The following is a 22,596-nucleotide window of genomic DNA, read 5'->3' on the forward strand; positions in this document are numbered from 1 at the left end:
ACTAAGAGAAATTAGAATTTAAGTAAGCATAAATATAAGGCTCTTCTACTTTCTCTAAAGAAGTTTTAGTCTTATATTTATAGAGTAAACTTCTAAGTTAAAATAGACATAAAGACGCTTATTGCGTAACTCTAATAAAGCGTAATAGATCTCTCTAGAGCCTTAATTACTTAGTAGCTTATACTTCTTAATATATAGAAGTTTAATATTGTCTATATAGCTAGTAAGAAGAACGTTATAGCTAATGCTCTTTTAAAGATACCTAAGCTAGATAGCTAGAAGCTATCTAATAAACTTAAGAAAGATATAGAAGACTTTATTAATGCGCACCTAAATATAGTTTAGCTTATCTTTAGCGAAGCTCTAGCGCACGCGTATAGAATATACTAAGTAGATCTTTCTTTTAATAATTAACTACTAGTAAACGGCTATAGTAATAAGTTATAAGTAATTATAGGCTAGCTTCTGTTCTATAGAAGGCTTAAGTGTATATCTACTACTAAGTTTTATAAGTTTAAGAAGAAGGCGCTCTAAATAACTATTAGAGAATAATATCTCTTTATAATTCTCTTAGAAGGCCGGCCTCTATAAAGAGTAGTTAACTTAATAGATAAGTAGTATAAGATTATTAGATCTCTCTATAATAAGTCTAGCTACTAAGATAAGAAAGGTATCTAGCGCAAGGTATAGGCGCGCTACTATTAGAAAGAATAGTATAATTAAGTTAAACACTATATATAGTTCTACTCTAAGTACTAATTATATGTATTAGTAATAGTTTAAGAAGAGCTTTAGCCTATAGAGCTACTAATAATACTATTTGTATAGATTACTATTAACGTTGTTTATATACTACCTAGCTGTAATAGTAAGAAGTTTCTTATTATTACCTAAGACTACCTTTTGTAATAGGTAGAAGCTAAGGCTTTAGCTAAGAATAACTTAAAGAGCGTTTAGAAGTTTCTACTACATAATATCTTTTATTAATAAAGTATTCTACTTAAGATATTAGCTAATAGAGGCTCTAAGAATAAGAGCCTTATTAAGAAACTTTAGAAGTAATAGAGAATTAATAAAGTTATTTTAAGTGCCTACTACTCTTAGAGGTAAGAACTTATTAAGTAAGAGTACGCGCCTATTATAGCTACTCTAAAGAAGCTTTCTAGTAACTAGGTAGATAACTTACCTAATATTCTATAAACTAACTACACTACTATTAAGTAATCTATAAATAAGACACTAGTATACTTAGTCTTAGGCTAGTAGTATATCTTACCTATTAAGCTATCTATTCTAACTTAGTAGACGCTTCTATAGAATAATATTTAAAATACACTTACTCTTCTTATAATATAAGCCTGCTAGTTTAACTATAGAGATAAATAATTTAAGAAGTCTATTAACTGTACTATACGTCTTAAGTATAAGAATAAGAACTATTTTAACTAGTTAAGAGTTCTTTAGCTAAGTAAGCTTTCTCTAGATAATCTTATTCTATTAAGAGACTTTTTCTACAAAAATAACTAATCTACGCTTACTAAGTTTCTACCTAAGTAGAAGAGGCTATTTTGCATTAGTAGCGTTAATAAGAAAGGTTAGTATTAGTTAGAAGAGCTTAATAGTACCTCTTTCTAAAGTTATATGCTAGAAAACTGCCTAAAGGCCTTTTACTAGCGCATAGTAGTAGATCTTACTAAGATTAATAGGCTAGACTACGCTGCAACTGTATTCTCTACTAATAAAACTAATAATATAGATTAAGAAGTAAGTAGTAATAATAATAATAAAACGCCTAAATAGTCTACGTATAGCTAAGATATTCTAGATACTCTAGAGTTAACTAAAGTTTAAAGAAGCCTATAGCTAAGAGCTTAACTAGATAATCTATTAGTTAATATAGAAGAGAAATAAGATATAAAATAGGTATTATCTAGACCTTAGCGATTGTTAGCAGTTATTCTAATAAAGAAGCTAGATTTTAACTAGAATAAGTATTAGGTATATATATTATAGGTATAGTTTTAAGTAGTTTTAGACATGTATATATTAAACACTATAACTAAGCTCTAAACTACGTCTATAAATATATGTAGAGAATAGCTACTACTATTTTAGCCTATAACTAAGCAATATACCTACTTTTTACCTTTCTTCTTCTTCTTACTAGAGGTTTTCTAAACTAATAAGCCTTTAGACTTAGATAGAGTAAGAAATTTATTACTCTTATTATTATTAATATCTATAGCCTTAGTAGAAGGCGTAGTAGGCTTGTAAGTGCAAAGAGTACGTATAGAGGTAGGTAGTAGTACTAGTTTCTTTGTCTTCTTAGTAGAGGTAGACTTTATAGTACTTTTAAAAAGAACGCGCTTACGCTTAGAAGATAGTAGAACTAGAAGACTCTTTAGAGTAGCTATAGCCTTCTCTAGCTAAGTAAGCCTTAGCTTGTAATTTTTCTTAGAGATACTCTTACTATAGTTACTAATATCTAAGTTCTAGAACTTCTTAGTAGAATTATAGTTACTATTACTAACTAGCTTCTTAGAAGCACGTAGAGTCTAAACTATAGAACTCTTCTTATATAACTAAAGTGTGCTTAGACTATTAGAGCTGTTAAGAGAAAAGAATAGCTAGAATAATTAATAAAGAAGGTAGAATGCTATAGAAAGCTTATTAAGATCTACTAGCTTAGTAAATATAACCTTCTTACTAAAGAAGTTAAGCTAACCTAAGAATAAGTTAGCTATTATACTAATACTAAGAAAGTAGATATCTAAGAGGTAGTTAGAAACTTATAAGTAAAAGAACACTAAAATTCTACGCTCTTTGCGTAGTAATTAGTGCAAGTTCTTTATAGTATTAGAAAGCTGTTTAATATAACTAAGCAATACAACTTAAATAGAAGCTTTAAACTACGTTTATAATAGCTATATATTTTATTATATCTACTAAGCTCTTTATTCTTGCCTAAAGCTAACTTATACTTAATTGCGCTAATAAGATAATAGTATATAAAAGTAGTAATAAGAGGCTTAAAGACAATTCGCTTATAGTTTATACTAAGAGAGAAGAACTTATAGAAGAATAAATAGTTCTTAGATACGTCTAGAGGCGCTAAATTAATTTTGCGCTTAATCTAAGGTTCTTTACTCTAAGTTAGAAAGTAGACTACTATAAGAACTAGTCTAGCTAGAGTCTCTAAAGTGTTAAGGTTAATAATATATCTATAGAGGTCTTTAATCTAGTTAATAGTAAAGTCTACACGTAATATATATATTACTATAAAGAAATATAATATTAGTAGAATATCTTTTAGAAAGTAAGAAAGAAAGATAGTAGACTTACTCTAGCTAATAATAGTATTAGAGGCAGAAATACGCTTTAGTAGCTTGTGCAACTCTGCTACCTAATTACTAAGAGCTCTAGGTACTAGACGCTTTTTTATAAGTAACTTAAAAAGAACTTTAGACTTAGAAGAGCTAGAGCTCTTAATAGAGGGGCTAAATTTCTTAATATTAGATAGAGTTTTATAGTAGTTAGGTAGTATAGTAGAGCGTAAAGTGTTCTTATCTATAATACTTTAAAGCGCCTAAGAGGCGCTTAGCGCGTAATTAAGGTTAAAATCTATTTGCGTAATACTTAAGAATATCTTAATATTAATCTACTCTTAAAGGCTAAGAAAAGATCTCTTATTATTAGAGATAGAAAAGTTAAAGTTATTAAAAGGCTGCGCGTCTAGCTTAGTAAACTTATTAGCACTTATAGGTATAGGCTACGTAGCAATAGTAGCTAAATAGTTCTTAGCTACGTGCTTAATAGTTATCTTATTAGTAGAAGTTAGCTTAGAAGTAGCAGCCTCTAGTATAGTAATAGTAGACGCTTACTTAGGCGTAGCGTATAGAAGAGCTTATAGAGTAGTAGAGTAGACGTTATTAAAGTTAGAGAAGATAATAGACGCGCTCTTAATAAGAGGCTACTTAATAGTCTTACCTTTAGGCGTAGTGTTAATAGAGCTAAAAGCTATAGTAAGAATGCGCGTAGAATAATAGTAGTAGTAGTAAAGTAAAGAGTAAGAAGAGGTAGAAGAGCGCGTAGAAGAGTATAAGGTAGTTAAAGCGTAGAAAGAGTAGAAAGTAGTAATAGAGATGTTGTAAAAGAATTTGCTTAATATATTTACTATCTAAAGAGCTATTAAGCCTATAGTAATAGACTTACTTTTCTTATAAGAACTACTACGTAATACTAGATTATAATACTAGAATTTTAAAGCTAGCTAGCATATAATAATACTCTTAGAATGCATTAGTAATGTAAGAAGAATATTATAATACTGTAATATAGAATGTAATGCATTTAGAGTAGTTAGAAATTTAACTAAAGGCTGCTTAGCTAGAGCTATAGTAAAACTCTAACTAGATATCTTAAGTAGGCGCTTAGATTAGTATTTGCTAATAAGAAAAGGCTTTTAGATAAGCTAGAGAATAGCTTTAAGACTCTTAGAAATAGATCTTAACTTTATAGAAGAATTATTTTAGTTTAGAAAGATATTAGAAGATTTTCTATATAATTATAAAGGTTACTAAGGCTATTACTATTAGTACTTTTAGATTATAGCTTAGAATCTAGTATTATTATAATAACTACTAGAAACCTAAGAATATTGTAATAGAAAGATTATGTCTAAATAATATTTAAGACCTAAGGCTAAAGAAGAAAGAACTTTCTTTCTTTTAAGTGTAGAAGAGAAGTAATGTAGGTTTAGCTATTATAATATTATAGACGTAAGAATATAAGGTAATAAGAGAAGACTTAGAAGTATATTATAATTTTATTTACTATAACTATAGAGTAGAAAGAATAGACCTAAGAGTTAATTAGAGAGAAAAGAAACTAGAGAACTACCTACGCACAGAAGAGCTAGTAAAGCTAGAAGTTATAGAATTAGTAGAAGTTAAAGAAGAAATAGGCTTAGTAGTTCTAGTAGAAGTAGTAACAAAAGTAGTAATAGTAGAAGCCTTAGACTTAACAACATTATTACTAATAGTATTAGCTTTATTAGTAATAGTCTTCTTAGGCTTAGGCTGCTTGTAAAGTTAACTATAACCTCTACCTAGAATCTAGATAGAAGAAGAAGTAGTATAAAGAGCGCAATAATAAGGTTTTCTAGTTAGCGTAATAGGCTTAAGAACACTAGTAGCTAAACTACTATTAGGCCTAATAGAAAGCGCAGCGTCTAGAGTAGACTAGCTAGTAGATAGATTAGACTTCTTAGGTTAGCTCTAACTCTTAGAGATAGTTAATCTAAACTTATTATTACTCTTACTAAGAATCTTTAAGCGTAGTAATAATAACTAAATATAAGTTGCGCTAGTAGAAGTAGAAGTAGCCTTAGTATTAGAAGCCTTTTTAGGCAAATCGCAGCTAAGATTCTTTAGGCTTAGTTAGAAAGCTAAGTTGTAACTAGCGTTAATATTACTTAAATAGTATCTATACTAAGTAGCTATACTATTACTAGTCTAGGTAAATAAGGCCTTGTTACCTTCTTTAGATGTAGTAGTTAGCTTCTTACTAGCCTTAAGACAAGTAAGAACGCTCTTAGAAGAACTAGTAATTATATTAGAGGTAACTATAGACTTAGCGGCTGTAGTAGACTTAAGGCTACGCCTTACTACTTAAGTCTCTAGAAGAATATATTAGTAAAGATACTAGAAATAAGAAAGTAAGTGTCTAAAGAATAGTTAGCAACTTACTATAAAAAGAGTAGACCTAATAATTACTATACTTTAAGTAATTAGTGTAAACTCTACTCTTTATTAGCTAGCTATTAATATAGACCTAGATACACTAGCTAAACATCTTTCTATAATTTAATAACGTATACTAACTATAGATAATAATCTTAATAGAAGAATTCTTAACTAAAGAATTAATTATACTAACTAACTTAGCGCTAAAGTAATAAGATAGTATAAGCGCCTCTATATTAGAGTTAAATAGCTAGCGCGTAGACTTATTATCTAACTAAAAGAATTTACTAATAGTTATCTCTAGATTAGCTAAGTAGAAGTTGCTATAAGCGTTAATCTATATATTAGACTAATAGCTTTTCTAATTAGTAGCTAGAATAGATAGAGAAGGCCTAAGTATGCGTTTTACACTTTATAAGGTATGCAAGTAATTCTATATATCTATAGTAAAGCTAAGAGTAATAATATAGGCTCTCTAGTTAGTTACTAATAAGGTAGAAGATATTAGAATAATGTTTAGTTAAAAGGCTCTAAAGAAGAGAAAAGACTTACGCTAGGTAATATACTAGTTGTAACTAGAGTTAGAAGTTTTATACTTATATAACTTTGCTATATATATACTACGCCTACTCTCTTTAATAGCCTTAGTTAGAGTAAAGATAGAAAGGTATAGAAACTTACTCTAGTTCTTCTACTTCTTAGAAAGACAAGACGTAGGTGTCTAAGAAGCTTTTATTAGAGACTTAAGAGCTAACTTAGGCTAAGAATAGCTAGCGGGGTTAACGTTACAGATAGAGAAGAGTAGTAGAGTAGTATTAGGCACGTTAGTTATAATAGTATTAGTTTAGCTAATACTAGCGCTAGTCTTAGCTTTAATTAAGAGCGTAGTCTTAGGTAGAGTAGGTAGAGTAAGTTTAGCTAATAGCTATTTAGGCGTACGCAAAGGTTAGAATAACAGCGTAGTATTATTACTAGTACTTTTAGTTATAGGCTAAGTAGTAATAGTAGTAGAATTGTCTATAGCCTTAGACTTAATAGTTATCTTATTAGTAGAAGTTAGCTTAGAAAGCGTAAGCGCGTGCGTAGTAATAGTAGTAGCTTACTTAGCTATAGTAGGCTTAAGAGTAAGTATAGTAGTAGAGGTAGTAAAGCTGTTATTAGCTTTAGATATAATAGCTAGCTTAGCAGTAAGCTTTTAAGTATAAAAGGTAGATATAGTAACTAGTATAGTGTCTGTAGTAGCTAACTTACCTTTAGAGCGCTTAGATAAAGCTATAGTAAAGAAAGAAAGTTAAAGTAGAGTAAAGTAGAAGAAGAGAAAGAGATAGAGAGAGAATAGTAAAAGGCTACGCGCGTAAAGGTAGAGTTAAGAGTAGTAATTACTATACGTAAGAAGAAAAGTTATAATATTATTATTTTAATAGCCTAGTTGCTAAGCGCTAAAGAGCTCTTAGGTAAAAAAGTAGAGTAACTAGCGCATAGGTTCTAATAGTAGTATAGTACGTATAAACTTCTTAGAATGTCTCTATAGATATACTAGTAATATACTAAAGATAATAGAATATTTATTAGAGAAAAGGCTAATATTATAGAGAGTTAAGCGCTAAATAGGTAGGCGCTATAAAAAAGTAAAAATTAAACTTAAGAAAGATATAGATCTAAGCTTAAGAAATTATTAGCTACTAATATTAAAAGAGATTAAGATAAGGTTTAAAATATACTAGAGAAATAGAGGAAGAGGCTATAGGCTAGTAGAAGAGATTAAATTAAAATAAGAAGAGTAATAGAGAAAGATGTACTAGAATAGAAATAGCCTAAAGAGATTTTGTATTTAGATTTCTAGGCAGAAGTTTAGTATATAGTATATTTAAATTAAGTAGATAAAATCTAGTAATGTAATAGGTAGAAGAGAATATCTAAGAGCTATTCTTTCTTTTATACTTAAGAAGAAGAAAAAGCTTTCTTCTTAAGTATAGAAGAGATGTAGTAGTAAAACTAGTAATATAATAATAGGCTAAATAGCTATTAGGCTTAAGAGTTAGTACGCTAGAGAAAGCTAGGTCTAAACAGCGTTTAGACAAGAACAACAACTATATATATATATAATATAATTAACTGTATTAAGCACCTATTCTAATAGAGATACTTCTAATCTCTCTACTACACTACCTTAGGTAGTAGATAGAAAGAATAGCAAAGCTAATAGTTAAGATTAGTTAGCCTATTATTATAAATAAGAATAAGGCAGCGTTTATAAAGTTCTTATTTAGTAATAAGAATATTGCATAAATAGCCTTAGTATAGCGTTACCTTAACTAATACTAAGAATAATAGCTACAGCGGCGTATAGCGTATAGAAGGATTGCTAGAATAGGTACAATTGCTGAAATTTAATAAAATTAGAACGAGTAGTTAATTAACGAACCCTAATACCAAAGTACTAACTGAAACGCGACTATACAACGGGTATCCAGCCCTCAAAACGCCGGTGTCGATATGCGACAATGCCTAATCCAAACATGCAGTCGTTGATACAAATCCCTCAAGTCCAGCTCGGAGATGATGATTATAATGGCGCGTCGTCTAGAAATCCTTTCTCGACCTCATCCTCAAAGATCGAATACGAACGCCCGCGCTCGGTCATCTTGTTTTCCTTCTTCCTCGCGTCGAGACTTGCACGAACGTGTTTGAGGAAGGCCTCAGTGCTTGGGTCGCTTGGTGTGCGGTGGAGTTCGCAAGGCATATTCGATGCATTCGCAACGGGTGCTGGTGCGATGATGTTGGAAGATGTGGTCGCTGAAGTCTTTGTCTTTCGGTCCACGATACAAAGTCTCTTTGCAGACTCCCTGAACTTCTTGAAGGGGTCTTCGACTTTGGTCTCAAGCTTCTCGAGCTTGTGTAGCATCTGGAACTCCTCGCGGACTCGTCGTGCTGCCCACTCGCCGGCAGGGAAGGACCTTCGTCGTTGAGTGGTGGCGAGGTAGTCGTGGTATGTGTCGCTACTTAAGCGAAGCTCGAACTCGCTTGCTGGGTTGCTGTGTGTGGGAGCAGGAACAGGCGCAGGAGCAACTATGGGTTCCGGTGCGGTGGGAACAGGCGTGGAGCTGAAGTCGACGAGTTGACCTGGATGCACTTCACCCGTGCTGTCACACCGTGTGGATGGCGCCAATGCTGTCAACGTCTTCTCGGTACTGTTCTTCTCGAGGGCGAACAGAGCTTCAGCATCTGTCGCTCTTGAATCGACTCTTTGTCTCTTGCAGCTTTCCTCTATTCCCGACCTTGGAGAGCCAGAAGCCGATGATATGGATGTGCGTGGGCTGACGTCAGGGGAGCGATCTTGACTCTTGCGCCGAGACCCAAAGCCAAAGCTGAAGTTCATATTGAAGATCTGACTTGCCCGGCGACGACGCTTCTTCTTGAGGTTTGGGAATGACCATGGAGCAGCGCTCTCTGGTTTCGATGCCATAGGGCCGGAGTGAGGCAGCAACGATGGGAGTGGTCTGCTTGTGACTGCCATCTTGAAATGGTTTGGAGTTGAAGGTGTGAGTGGCGTCAGGGGTTGGAACGGGTTGGTGAAGTGCAAGTTGTTGTTGTGGTTGTTGTTTGGTCCTTGCTTGGTGACTCTCGGTAATGGGAGTGTACGATGTATGTTCTGTTGTGGAGGATGATAGAGTTGCAAGTTTCGTGCTACCTGGCTCGCGGCGGTTGTCTCACTGGATAAGTAGGCGTCTCGTGTGAATGCATAAAACAAGTCATCTTGCAGGCAGTGTTCACGAGGCGCTGGTCGTGGGAGACGTGGGTCCGCGAAAGGCGATGCCGGCGATGTGTTGGTCGAGGTTTGCTGCACGGGGAAATTCGGAAAAGGGCTGGTTTGTACTGGCCATGGGGGCGTGGTGCAGTCATATGGTGTTGGCGCGAACATTTGACCTGTGATCGCGTGGGTGTGGCCTCGTGCCGAGCACGCGGATGTGACTCCGAAGTTTTCCCGATAGCGGATTGGAGTTGCGGTGTGGAGCTGGTAGTCGCCAGCCATGTGTTGGTGATTTGATGGTGTCTCGGCAAGCGAGGTCCGGTGAGGAAATGTGCTGGACTATCTGCTATGTTTAAAGATCGTCGCCTGGGAGGTAGCCGCGGTAGCCAGAGATAACGATTTTGTGTGCTCTTGACCGCTGAAGTCGACTCCACGTTATATACCGCCTGTTCTGCATCATGGCATCTGCACGAGCTCGCCGATGAAAAGACTCACCGCGCCGGTACACTTGCCCGTGCACCGCCCCTCAACCTGTGCATTTGCGTGCCTCGACACTGACAGACCCGGATATTCCAAAAAGATAGAAAAACAACCTCCCCACGGGTCCTGTCATCATACATCACTCTTACACCTCATGCCACCGTACCTGCGGGCCCACACGCCCTCTGCCAGCGGTACAACCAACAGCACACCGCACATCGTGACCAGGTCCCACGCAATTCTGCGACACTAGCTTGATGACGGCGCGCTGTTGGTCAGGTTGATCGCTGGTTGGTTGCGGGGGCGCGACGTGCCGTTTGGCACCCGTGGGTAAGATGGGCGTCGGATTGTGGGTGAACCGTGGGCGGCAGACCGAGATCGCCGACTAGTCAAGTTTGGCATTGAGATCCAGGGTCCATGACAGATCTCAACGCATCTAGATCTGAACGCCTTAGTGCGCAGCATGAACCATCGCGGAGAACAGCATCAAAAGCAACTTGCGAACTGAGAGTTGTTATAGAAACAGCGGAGATGCAGGAGACGCGTGCTGATCCTTTCATCTCAGGTACCAAGATCTGAGCTCGCTTCTCGCCGAGCCGTACCGGGTGGCCTCCCAGCCAGAACATAGCTGTGAGCTAGTATTCAGGAGGCTGTGTATGGAGCTGAGCGGACGAGCGCATCAGGGTGACTCCGTGAACGCATAGTGCCTTCTTCAAAATTTCATGTGCCGAGGTCAACTTGTCGTACCTTGGGCGAACCACGAAAAAGCATCGCGGATGTTGACGACCTTCTAGATCAGCAGTGCAGGTCTGGTGACGCACTCTACCCATAAAATTTGATATACATGTACTTGACGAGGTTGAAGATGAACTACTACTCTGCCTCAATGTGTTGACTGCGTAACTACCTCGGTAGATGAGCGCGGTACAGCTAGGCTCAAGCCAACCAAGAAGCAACGAGCACGGCAGTTATTATGTCAACACCGTGTTGATCTATGACATGTGTCCCTTCATCAAAATTGAAAGCCCCTGTCTCAGCGACTGTTCGTCTTCGCCCTTCTCTCCAACTCCATAGCGCCGATAATCGCGCAACCAACTCCGCTCCCGTCTTCCGCGCTCGTAATCGTGATAGGACCATCTCCTCCACAATCTTCTTCTTTCCATCCAAGCACTTCGCCCAAAGCCTTGGCCCATCTCCTCTTGAATTTTGGGTGCTTGTTTGCCACACTCCCGTCGGCAGCTACATGGCCCTTCTCGATTTTTTCCATGGTGCAAATAGCCGCTACACCACAAGCACACAATCGCGCACCACGCACAGCGATCATCTCAGCTAGTCTACGCGACAGTTCGATCTCGACGTCTGTGGGCTGGATCGAGAGTGTGGAGTGGAAGAGTTCGCGTGTTTTGGTGAACTTGGGCGACTCGTCGTCTTCTATCTGAGATAGGAAGCCTGTATCGATACTGTATGGCTCACGCAGCTTTTGTAGTCCCTGGTCTGAGGCTTGACTGAAAACGAGACTGCGATCGAGGAGATCTACCAGTATGAGACGAAAGATCTCGCCTAGGTACAGGCCAGCGGAGAGCTTCTCGAAAGTCTGCTCTCCAGGTCGCGGGCTCTCTGCGTCGATCTGCTCGTCGTACTTTGTGAGGGGAAGCACACGCTTGGCTTGATCGAAGGCGCCATATTCGCAATTGATCGCCATTTTCTCTTCACCCTTCGTTGCACCGTTGTGGGATGATGCATCTGTGATTCTGTCGTCGTTGGAGTCCAGTTTTCCAATTCTTGAGAGGCTGGCCATGAAGGCTGCATTGCAACCAGTACCAAAGATAGCACCAACAATCGTTTCGGGGTCGTTGTAGGCGGAGGCCACCATGGCACCGACGGTATCGTTGATGACGCAAATCAATTCGACCGGCAGCTTCCTTTCTTGCAGCTTCTCTCGTAATTGCTTCGCGGCGTCCTGACCTTCTACGCCCTTGATGTCGAAACCCTTGGTCCATGTCTGCAGGACTGCATGGTCGATACGTTTCTGTGTCGCTGGGTAACTGAATGTGAAACCCAATGGCATGGGCTTCTCCACGGTGTATTGTCGATCTAGTTGGTGGTCCTGGATGAATGCCGCCACTTTTTCCGTAACGAAGTTCCAGAGACTATCGGCATCGCCAGTCTTCATCTCCTCCGGTAGCTTGTATTGCTCTTGCTCCATGCTGTGTTTTCCATCTCCTTCTTTCCCGCCTTCATCTCCATGCAAATCTACTTTACACACTCTCAAGTTTGTGCCACCAAGATCAATAGTCAATATCGTACCCTTCTCTTTTCCCGAAGGCAAATTATGCACCCAGGTGATGTTCATAGGGATGCCCTCTTGCTTGTCTTTGGTAAGGCCTTCTTCCAACTCTTCTCTGAAGCGGCTGACGATTTCCTTCAGTTTAGAACCGGAGATCCAAAACTGTTTGTCGAGCCGTGCGAGTTCATCGTCCAGACTTTGTGGTAGATCGGCCATCCTCTCGAGTTCAGAGCGTTGGCGCCATGATGTATTCGCCTCCTCGTCTATGCGCCGGCCTGCAGAAGTAGACATAACGAAGATTCAGTATTTCAGAATATGGGAAAGGTGGTGAGAATATCCTCAAAAGTATACAGACGTGCTGTCTAGAAGCGAAGCGTATGTACAGGTTGTTTTGAATTATTTTCATGTTCATATTTACAGCGCTCGACATGATGACATCACACGGCGCTTGCCACGGTCCTGACTCCCAATTCAGGCATTTATCGCAAGTGTAGCGGATCTTATCGTTCCAGGAGGCCTTCTTTCGTGTAAATGACGTGCGTCTGGCATAGCAGAGTGGGAGCCGCGTGGGTGCCGCGTGGGTACTGCTAAAGCCTCGGGCCGAGAACCGCCGTGCGTCTTTGTTGTTGAGTGGGCCGTGGGTTAGGGGCTTGAGAAAGGCCAGAAAAGCAAGCGAGAGGTATGCGAAAATAGATAAAATTCTAATGGTATGACTGATGTGTTCGCGCTTTCTTTATGCAGCGCCCGTGGTATCGACCGAATCCTTTACTCCGTCTAATGCATAATGTACCGTCTTGTGATTATTGTAATCAAACAAAGGAAATAGAGGAAGCTGTGAGTTCAGCAAACGAATGTTTCGACAATAGTCGTATGGCGGGCCGCCTTGTGCAACGAGGTAACAAGACTTCCGAGTTGGCTGCGCAGTAGCTGTGGTTTACGCAGCGCACTTCTGCCCGAACATGCCATGCTCGATTCTAGCGTGGTTTGTTCGGACGGTTACGGGTGCGTCTTGTGTCGCTAGATGCTCCTTCCCCTCCTTTGCCGCGGCTCTTGTGTTGAGCAGACTAAGGTAAGTCTGCCACCCAATGGCAATGACACCACCAAATATGCTTCTGTATTCTATCGGGATGTACGTGAAGCTGAATGCCGTGACCATGGGCCAGACTTTGCAACTGTTGATCCAGCTTGTTGGCACTGTGTTCTTGATGCGTTCGACGATTTCGGGTAACGTAGCGCCAGATAGAAGCGACTGCATGCCGAAGAAGTAGGAGTTGAATAATGGTGTGAAAAACGCCTGGTTTATGAAGACCTGTTGGACAATGAGCAAGCGTTCGAAGAGGATACAGTAGAGGCACATACCTTGGTCGAGAGCGACAGGATCTTGGAGCTGTAGTTGAAGTTGTTTGACAGCCACATGAACCACTTGAACGATGGGATAGAGCTGACTCCTCCAATTATCAGGGCTCGCCCTGTTCGGGCCCAGTCACGGCCGTCGCTCCATTCTTGAACCCAGCCCTTATCGTCCGCATCCTCTGCCACTTTATGGGTTTCCTCGGGCGCAATGGTCTGCGCAACGAGGTCGCCGATAAAGTATATGACGAGCGAAGATATGAGTTGTGTCCTGTATGGCCTCCTTTGTTGTGCGCGACCGTATGCGCGGAAGGGTCCGACGATGGGCTGGAGCCAAAGCCAGCTTGGCCCAGGAATCGTCTGCGCATTCTCCGCGACCCTGCCTGCTGTGTTTGGCCCCGAGACATGTGGCCTGCGGACGACATTCGAGGGGTGGACGTTGATGCGTGCGCGTTCGAAGGTGCCGGGATTGCTGTTCCGAGGGGAAGGGGCGTTCGGAATGCGCCTCAAGCCGACACGGGTAAAGGCGCAGGAAGGAGCGATCATGATGGTGGTTTGTGAGCTCTCATGAGGTTGGAGAAGAACTTAAGGGGGCAGGTGAAAGTGAGGCATGTTGTGATGTTTTAAGACTTGTCAATCTCCGCAGAGGCCCAGACACGGTTGTCCGAGTGTCGGCGGCGAAATGATGAGATTCAGGGTCCTGTTGCGCAAATAGCCGGCTTAGTCAACCATGGCATTTGACCTGGCCCGGGTGTCCCAACACAGCCAGGTACACGCCGTGACATGCGCACTGGGGTTACCGGACCATCACACACGTGGCACAGCTGACGTCTCTGCGCCAGTCACCGTCACTACCACTGGCTCCGTCTCTTTGCGTCTGGAAGCCACTCCTGAAACACTCTCCTGAGGCCCTGCCAGTCACCGTCGATGGTCTCGCGCTTCTCGTCATCCACGAACTCCGCATTGTTCATCCCACCGAAATCAATGGCCCAAGCGTTCATCTCTTCGTCAATGAGAATATTCATCGGGTGGACATCGCCCCACACAAGGCCGTGAGCGTGGAGCTCCCGCACGATGGCTGTGAGTTGTTCTTCCCACTGTTTATGCGACTCTCGTCTGTCCTGAAGGCCAGCACTTCGCAAGTGGGTCCCCATGCTGGATGAAGTGATCAGTGTCATCAACATGCCGATGGTAGCCTCGCCCGACACCACCACACCCTGCAGTCTAGGCACTCTGAGCCGAGCTGCCAGACCGACTTCGTCGATGCGTCTGAGTACACGGAGCTCACGCTCGAATTCTGCCTCACGGAGCTCCATTCGCGGTTTGAAGTAAAGCGGGACACCCTCTGCCGTTACTACTCGGCCCTGAATCGCATCGAGATTCTTCCCCTCATTTGCTGTGCGCGCTATCCAAACGTTGCGCGCCTCGAAGTGACGTAGTGTTTTGCATGGTCCAGGCAAGTCCGCGGTGCGCATAGGGGAGGTGAAGAAAGCTGGCGTGTACGCGCACTGGTCTTCTCCCACGATCCGTACATCCTCGTCACTGTCTCCTTCGATGAGCTCTAGATCATAAGTAGGCGAGTGGAGAAAGGCTTCAAGGCTAAGGTCCTGGAGTGACGTCCGCGGAGCCAAGCTCTCAAGAAGAGACTGGCAGTGTTGATGCATCAGGTCGAAAAGTGGCTTGTCTCTCGTCTTGCTCCGCAAACGCCCTTTCCGAAGCTCCATCTCTTGTAGCAGCTTTTTACCAAAAATTGTGTCCTTCACTTGCGCGACATCGGCTTTGACGACGAATCGTGCGTGGCCGCGCAGCACTGTAATTTGACATGTATCTTCAATAGCAAAACCTGAGGGACCCATGCTGATGTGATAATCTTGATCCATGGTGGACTATCTCAGCGCGTACGAAAAGTCCGCGTGTAGAGTTAATGTCTAAAGTGTCAGTCGCGAAGTATTGCAATTCAGGCAGCCACCTAGCCAGGTACGCGAGGTTTCTCACATCACGTGTTTGGGCCACCTAGGCAGAACCAGATCCGTCACATATGAGCTGTTCAGATTCTCTTCTGACAAACGTGGAGACACCGGAACAAGGAATAGAGCAACTGTAGGCAAAGAGAGCAGCGAGACCGGTAAAGCCGAAAAGGCATCAAGTCCAATTCGTCGTGAGGATTATGTATTTACATAAGAATCGAATGCAGCGACGCTCAAGCCGCTTATTGCATGAGGCAAAGCCTACTAAACACTAACAAAAGTCTACCAAAAAGAAGTCCATCATTAACCACACACAAAGACACCAGCATCACGTTTTTGGTGTCCTGATAACGCCCGCAACTCAGACGAGCGCTTACAAGCACTGGGAGTACCAGTCATTCTGCTTGACGCACTTGCAGCCTGAAGCGCAGCTGGTAGCACCAGTGTAGCCCTGGCCACCGCACTGGCCGTACTTCTGAGCGGTAGCACCGCCGGCAGTAGGAGCAGGCTTAGCAACAGTGGCGAGAGTGGTCTTGGCTGTGGTAGTGGGGGCAGCGACCTTGGTAGTAGTAGGGGCAGCGACCTTGGTAGTAGTAGGGGCAGCAGCCTTGGTGGTGGTAGCAGCGGGTGCGGCGACCTTGGTGGTGGTAGGCTTAGCAGGGGCAGCAGGAACAGCAGGGGCAGCAGCACCGGCACCGTTCCAGAGCTTCGGGCCCGGGATGGGGTAGCTGGAGTATGAGCCGTAGAGGTTGAAGTGGACACCAGCGTCCTGAGCGCTGAGGTGACCAGGGATAGCAACACCTGCGGGCAGAGCAGTAGTGCCAGAGCCACCGACCTTGACGTGAATGCACTCCTGGTAGAATTGCGCACCACCAATGCGATCACCCTCGTGGAGAGCAATGATCTCGGGGCGGATGATGTACTCGCCAGGTGCAACCTTGGGCAGAGTGAACTTGTGCTGTCCTGGCTTGCCAGTGTATGAGCCCTTGATAAGCTTGTCAACAGCCCATGATTTGCCATCGTAGCCGTCCTCGGCAATCTTTGTCCATGACATGGAAGAACCAGCCTTGGACATGTAGACAGTGATGGGTCCCATGTGGGATGGGTCGATGATGTCGTCGCTAGCGTCAGCGTTGTTGTGGTGCCATTCAACCTGGAGAAATTCGTTAGTGCTTGTTATATTCAGAAGGTATCATAGAGATACTCACAGCAATCTCATCACCACCGTTGACAGCAACGGACTTGGAAGCCTTGATGCCGGCTACGTTGCACTCCATAGACTTGGAGGTGACATCAACGATGGGGTTGTTGTTGGGAGGAGAGTCAATGTATCCACCAGCAACATTTCCGAGACCCTGGGTCTTTCCGTTGACAGAAATGCTGTAAACAGTGGTGTGGGCGCTAGCAGCACCAGCAAGAGCGAGAGCGAAGATTGAGGCCTTCATTTTGGAGTAGGAACTTTGAAGTGTTGGTTGGGTGGGTAGTGGAGTAATTGTTCTTGTAAAGAGGGACTGTCTGAAGAGAACGACGAAGTAAAGATCGAAGAATTCAAAGACTGGAAAAGAACGTGTAGAGAACGAGTGTGTTGAGCGTCAAGCGTACCCCTTGAACAAAGGCAGACATTGTGGGCTTTATACTTGCTGAATCCTTCCATACACGGAATCACTGTCCCAAGACATCGCCATCTCGCTTGCTGATTACATGTCAGTTCAGTTCTCCGCCTAAAACAGCCACCAGGAACGTGGCGGCGGTTAGACGTGCAGGCAAACATGCAATACCATCGTATTCTACGGGAGACCAGTGCTTAGAAGGGGCTAGAGCCGCCGTTAGAAGCAGCTGGGGCCGTTGGGCGGAAGCTGACGTGACAGGTGAACGTATAGCTATACCGTATGGGGCATGCAGGATCCAAGAGGCGGTGTTGCGACACTGTGCTTCCCCTGTGACGATCGGTTCTAGGTGCAGCATCTTGGGTTCTTGATTCAAGAAACATGAAACACGAGCGAGGACATCCCTTCGGATGATCTAGCGAAAATCCTTCTAGAGCGATCGAAGCCCGAGAGCCTCGGTATCGTCTTGCGAGAAGGCTCCTGACAACGAGAAAAGGCCGCTATACGGCGTTATGTACTTGACATGCAGTCGCTGTGACTTCACGTCTCGGGCCTGGAAACACGTGGAGCAAGCATGGAATATTTCCAGCGACCCTCATCTCGGTTCAGTGTCTAGAACGCCATATCCGGCCGCCCAGAACAGTACTGAAAAGCGGCGTCAAGATGTTCCGTCATGCCGCAGGCGCCCACGAAGAGTGGAAATGAGCGAGGGAGCACGCGTCGCGTTGTCGAGGGATGTCCAATTTTTCAAGAGACGAAAGCACCAGAAGTTCGCCGGTGAATCTAATGTGTACGCATCAGTAGCCGTCGTGCAGAACGATCATAGTGACTGTTGTGACGATGCTGTACTGGAGTCGTTATGATCAGTTGGAGGGATTGTGCTGATCCTTGGTTGCTGCACGAGCCAACAGCACTTTCCGAGCCCGCGGCTCAGTGCCTTGGCGTTCACAAATCAACCCCGAGGACGGGTTGATCGGTCCGCCCAGAACATAAGTATCCAATACATACAGCAGGTTGTGTGTTTCATGACAACTACTTCATGCAAGCCTCAGGGCCAAATCAAGATGAGCGCTGGCTGAGCAGGAATGTGCTCCCTCTTCCTGGACGTTCAGATCCGACGCGCACCTTGATGCACACCAGATGGTGCAAGAAATGGAGAAGGGGGCATCACGACTAGTTAGGGGGTGTTGATGTTACTATTCATTGTTCGAATTATCACCGTGTACTGCGTGGGTCGCGATAGATATCGTGGATGACATCTAGCCATGATTGTGCCAGGTCACTGAGAGCTCTGCACGGAAGCAGCCCAGCAAGATCTTAGCCACCGTCAAACCGCTCTTCACAGCTTACCAGACCATACACTTTCAATGAATTGGCTCTCCTTCCTTTCTTGTCGAGCGAGCTTCTGGTGGAGATATCACTCAACAACTTCAGGCCCAGTACAAGTAGGCTCGAAGGCCAGGGGTTCTGACTCCAGGGAAGCGTTGAGCGGCAAACGGGGACCGCTAAACATCAATGTGATGGGGCAATGTAAGCCATGCGATGTGTCCGAGGACGAGAAGCAACTCCTGACGTATGGGCAAGGACGCAGCGCGGCGCTTTGTAGATGGAATTGCGGTACGGCGAAAGCCGCGATAACTGACATAACGCATTCCGACACATAGGGGAACAAAAATGAAAGCAAGCGCGAGCGACGCGAATGCCGTCTTTGAAGGAATCTTCGGCTGTGAGAAGAGATAACCTCAGGAGGTTGGGAGGGAGAGCGCGGCCAGATGCGGCTGCGCGCCTTGGCAAAAAGTGACACCTGAGAAAACAATGCCCATGCTACCTTGTAGCCAACGTGGTTCCCCCGACACCAGACGAACGGGACACTCCGACATCACGAGGGCATAGTCCTCATATCTAGAATTCAAGCACGGCTAGTACCGCAAGGTGTTGTCTTCGGCGGAAGGTCTCCCCAAATACTCCTTTTCTCCAGCCAGCAGCAGCTCAACCTGAGCATCTTTACAGACCTGTGCTTTGCTTCTAAGAGCTTCTTGAACAGCGAAAGCCGATCTCTTCTGGTTACATGCAGAAACAGATTTCCAGTTGCAGCAAGCGCACAATGATACTTCCATGTACCATGCTCTCACAGCACGTTCAGCCAGGAACATCGGGCATCGTTTCCGTCGACTTGACATCCATCTACGGAGCTTGTACACATGGGAACTAAGGCTTATCAAGCTTAACCAATGGTGTTGCATCATACCTACCTTGCCCATGGATCATCGAAATCCCGCCGAAAAGTAGGTGAGCCGATTGTTACAGTCTAAGGAGGGTGTAGTCGGAAGAGCTTACGGTCTGGGGCATTGTTCCGGGGTCTTGGGAGACTTCGAGCAGGCCAGGTTCCCGGGAAATGATAACGGCAAATATTAAGATTGACCGAGTAAATTTTCCGAGGCTGAAGTACGCGGGGAGACGAGAAATGCCAATGCACGCGACTAGAAGAGGTAAGCCCATGCTCTTCTCATTGGTGAGGTAATTTGATTTCTCCGTAGTGGTCCTACACATGTCAGGTGTTCGCGTTAGCACCACTTGCCACGAGAGGATTGCCACTACAATAGAAACATGTGGATGATCATTCGGAATCTAGGGACGGATCGCGCTTGACGAAGCTCATAATATATGAAGGTCCACTACAAATATCACCACCGTCTAAAGTCGAGTAACAATGCCATGGGGGATACCTGTTAGGAGGACGCATTTTGGCAAGTACAAAAGGTCAAACGGTCCGCACGAAGAGATGGATTCCAGAACAGCAGGGAACTTTCGAAACCAACGCCCAGCCGCCAAACATCCACCATGAAGGTCGTTTCTCTCATCCTTGGCGCCCTCGCCTCCGTTGGCTTCGCGCAACAAGCCACGCTCTGCAAGGACTACGAATACTTCTCCAGCAACGGCTACCAGCTTAACAACAACATCTGGGGCCGCAGCTTCGCCACCTCGGGCTCGCAGTGCACCTACGTCGATAGCGTGTCAGCCACTGGCGCCAAATGGCACACCAAATGGACATGGGCCGGCGGAAAGGACAACGTCAAGTCCTACGTCTACTCCGGACGACAGATCACCAAGAAGAAGGTGAACCAGTACACCAACCTGGCGACGGAGGCCTACTGGGTCTACGACACCACCAACCAGCGCAGCAACGTCGCATACGACCTGTTCACTGCTGCGGACATCAACCACGACACGTCCAGCGGTGACTACGAGCTCATGGTCTGGCTCGCCAGATACGACGTCTGGCCCATCGGTACCTCGCAGGGTATGGTCACTGTTGCTGGCCGATCCTGGGAACTCTTCTACGGCCCCAACGGCGCCATGAAGGTCTACAGCTTCGTGCCCCCTGTTGGCCAGCCCATCTACAACTTCAAGGCCGACCTCAAGGAGTTCTTCACCTACCTCACCAACAACAAGGGCTACCCTGCTTCCAGCCAGAACCTCATTAGTAAGTTTCTCAGTGCTACTACCATGGCAATGCGTATGCTAACCTCCATCGTAGCTTACCAATTCGGTACCGAGGCCTTCACTGGTGGACCTGCTACGTTCACCGTGAACCAGTGGTCCGCTAACGCTTGGTAAATTGTCGTTCGCAACGATCATAGTAGTGGTGCGAGACACGCGCGATCGTCTGGAAGCCTGGAGCAGTTGCGTCTATTTGGGACTGGAATTGCAACCTTTCTGTACATACTTACACACTTTGGTTCTCAAAGCGTATATATGAATGAACATTTACATTTGCAACGAAATTTTAACATCGAAAAGCGAAGATCCTGATATGCATCAGGGTAAGAGGCTGCTGACTTCTACAAGAACGAAGCCAGGCCTATGACACCAGCCATAACGGCCCAACCCAGACTTCCCATCGTAGTCTTGAGCGCATTGCCTGTGAACGGCTGCGGCGCACTGCCATTGCCGTTCATGCCTTGCCCTGCAACAGCGATCGTGCTTGCACTCTTCTCCGTTAACTGGCCATCGCCACCCCTCAATTGCCCTCCTCCACTGATACTCGATGGATCTCCTGAAGAGCCCTGCACACACCCCATCGTGCCGTTGGCACGAAACATGCGGTCAGCAACACCCTTCCACACCTCCGTTACATCGGAGATCATCTTGCCCGTAAACCACATCCTGCAATCTGCGGCTTCATACATGAACTCTAACGGCGTACCGCTCGCATCGTTCTGTCTCAGGTTGTCTTTGAGATTGACGCCGCCGGCGATCTGTCCGCCATTGTATGCAGATCGCTTGAAGAGTTGGGTTGCGAAAGCGGTTTTGCCAAGATCCGTTTCGTCCCAGGCTTTTCGTTGCTCGGGTGAGCCCAGAAAATAGACGGACTGCATACGGACTTGGATGTCGTCCCAGGCGAAAACTTGGGCGCCTTTTGTACCACCAACTCCTTGCATCGGGCCGGGCCTTGGTCGTCCGCCAACGGCGATCGTGCGTACTGCGCCTTGGTTCTTGAGTAGTTCGGAGATGATCGCGCAGGTTGAGGAGCACATGCCGTCGTGTAGCATGACCATGTCTTGGGCTTGGAAGGGCTGTGGTGTGCTGGTTTCGTTGGCATTGTCGTTGTAGCCAATTACTGAAAAGCCCTGGTATGTTGTGCTGACGCTGTCCGAAAAGTTGTACCGCAGCGTCGTGGTGAAAGAATCGTTATTGATCTGCTCGGGACCAAAGAGTTGGTCCCACCCACTCATGGCCTTGTTGTTGACATCGAGGATATGCTGATAGTTGAATCCGCTTGTGAGGGCAAAGATATCGGCTTGTGTGGTGGCCCGACCAAACACCTCCATGAAGGCGGTTTGGTTCGATTGGACAAAGGTTTTGTTGGCGAGGAAGTCTTGGGTTATCTTTCCAGCAGAGTTCAAAGCATCATTCGCGCGGAAGCGCGTGCCTCCGAATGGCTCCGCGACCGCCTGTGGGTATACTTGCTTGAAAGTATCGTAACCCAGAATCGCATTGCCTCCACCGTTGCCTCGTAAATCGAAGATCATCTTCGTTTTACCCGCTTTCTGCGACATCCTTATGAAATCTCGCATCGTGTTCTGAAAGCTTTGAGCATCAGGAGATTCGTAAGAGGGGATACTGAGAATGGCGACATTCTGTATTGGTTAGATAAATAAAAGTAAAAGTGTGTGTGTGGCCTACCTCGTATCCTGAGCCATTGAGATAATATCCTCCAACAGCGAGATTGCGGTTGATCAGCTCAGCTTTAGGGTATCCAATATGTGAGGGAGTCGGTGTGGCCACGGGAGGTGCAGTTCTTGTGGAATTGCTTGTCGGAGAAGGAGCAGGAGCAGGAGCAGCCCGCTTCGGCCCAGTGCAAAACTTCTGGAAGAAAGCTTTGCCGCTATCAACACCAGTAAAGTTC

General features: G+C 44.3%; 6 protein-coding genes across 6 annotated transcripts; 1 reads left to right on the forward strand and 5 right to left on the reverse strand.

The window, feature by feature from the left end:
• Positions 1-8,310: 8,310 nt before the first annotated feature.
• On the reverse strand, positions 8,311-9,261 carry J4E88_001375 (uncharacterized protein; the record flags this gene model as incomplete). Its single annotated transcript, XM_049395044.1, has 1 exon — positions 8,311-9,261. The coding sequence occupies one exon, from the start codon at positions 9,259-9,261 to the stop codon at positions 8,311-8,313; it is 951 nt and encodes a 316-aa protein (XP_049258908.1).
• A 1,747-nt stretch (positions 9,262-11,008) lies between these two features.
• Positions 11,009-12,553, reverse strand: J4E88_001376 (uncharacterized protein; the record flags this gene model as incomplete). The annotated part of the gene is made up of 1 exon (XM_049395045.1): positions 11,009-12,553. One exon carries the CDS (start codon positions 12,551-12,553, stop codon positions 11,009-11,011), a length of 1,545 nt encoding a protein of 514 aa, XP_049258909.1.
• A 643-nt stretch (positions 12,554-13,196) lies between these two features.
• Positions 13,197-14,158, reverse strand: J4E88_001377 (uncharacterized protein; the record flags this gene model as incomplete). The annotated part of the gene is made up of 2 exons (XM_049395046.1): positions 13,197-13,571; positions 13,622-14,158. 2 exons carry the CDS (start codon positions 14,156-14,158, stop codon positions 13,197-13,199), a joined length of 912 nt encoding a protein of 303 aa, XP_049258910.1.
• Positions 14,159-14,463: 305 nt separating this feature from the next.
• Positions 14,464-15,468, reverse strand: J4E88_001378 (uncharacterized protein; the record flags this gene model as incomplete). The annotated part of the gene is made up of 1 exon (XM_049395047.1): positions 14,464-15,468. The coding sequence occupies one exon, from the start codon at positions 15,466-15,468 to the stop codon at positions 14,464-14,466; it is 1,005 nt and encodes a 334-aa protein (XP_049258911.1).
• Positions 15,469-15,952: 484 nt separating this feature from the next.
• Positions 15,953-17,024, reverse strand: J4E88_001379 (uncharacterized protein; the record flags this gene model as incomplete). Its single annotated transcript, XM_049395048.1, has 2 exons — positions 15,953-16,732; positions 16,788-17,024. The coding sequence occupies 2 exons, from the start codon at positions 17,022-17,024 to the stop codon at positions 15,953-15,955; spliced, it is 1,017 nt and encodes a 338-aa protein (XP_049258912.1).
• A 3,003-nt stretch (positions 17,025-20,027) lies between these two features.
• J4E88_001380 (uncharacterized protein) lies at positions 20,028-20,804 on the forward strand (the record flags this gene model as incomplete). The annotated part of the gene is made up of 2 exons (XM_049395049.1): positions 20,028-20,670; positions 20,725-20,804. The coding sequence occupies 2 exons, from the start codon at positions 20,028-20,030 to the stop codon at positions 20,802-20,804; spliced, it is 723 nt and encodes a 240-aa protein (XP_049258913.1).
• Positions 20,805-22,596: the final 1,792 nt, after the last annotated feature.

Source organism: Alternaria novae-zelandiae (assembly GCF_023758075.1).
Source record: "Alternaria novae-zelandiae strain BMP 2774 chromosome Unknown scaffold_2, whole genome shotgun sequence".
Taxonomy (NCBI): Eukaryota; Fungi; Ascomycota; class Dothideomycetes; order Pleosporales; family Pleosporaceae; genus Alternaria; species Alternaria novae-zelandiae.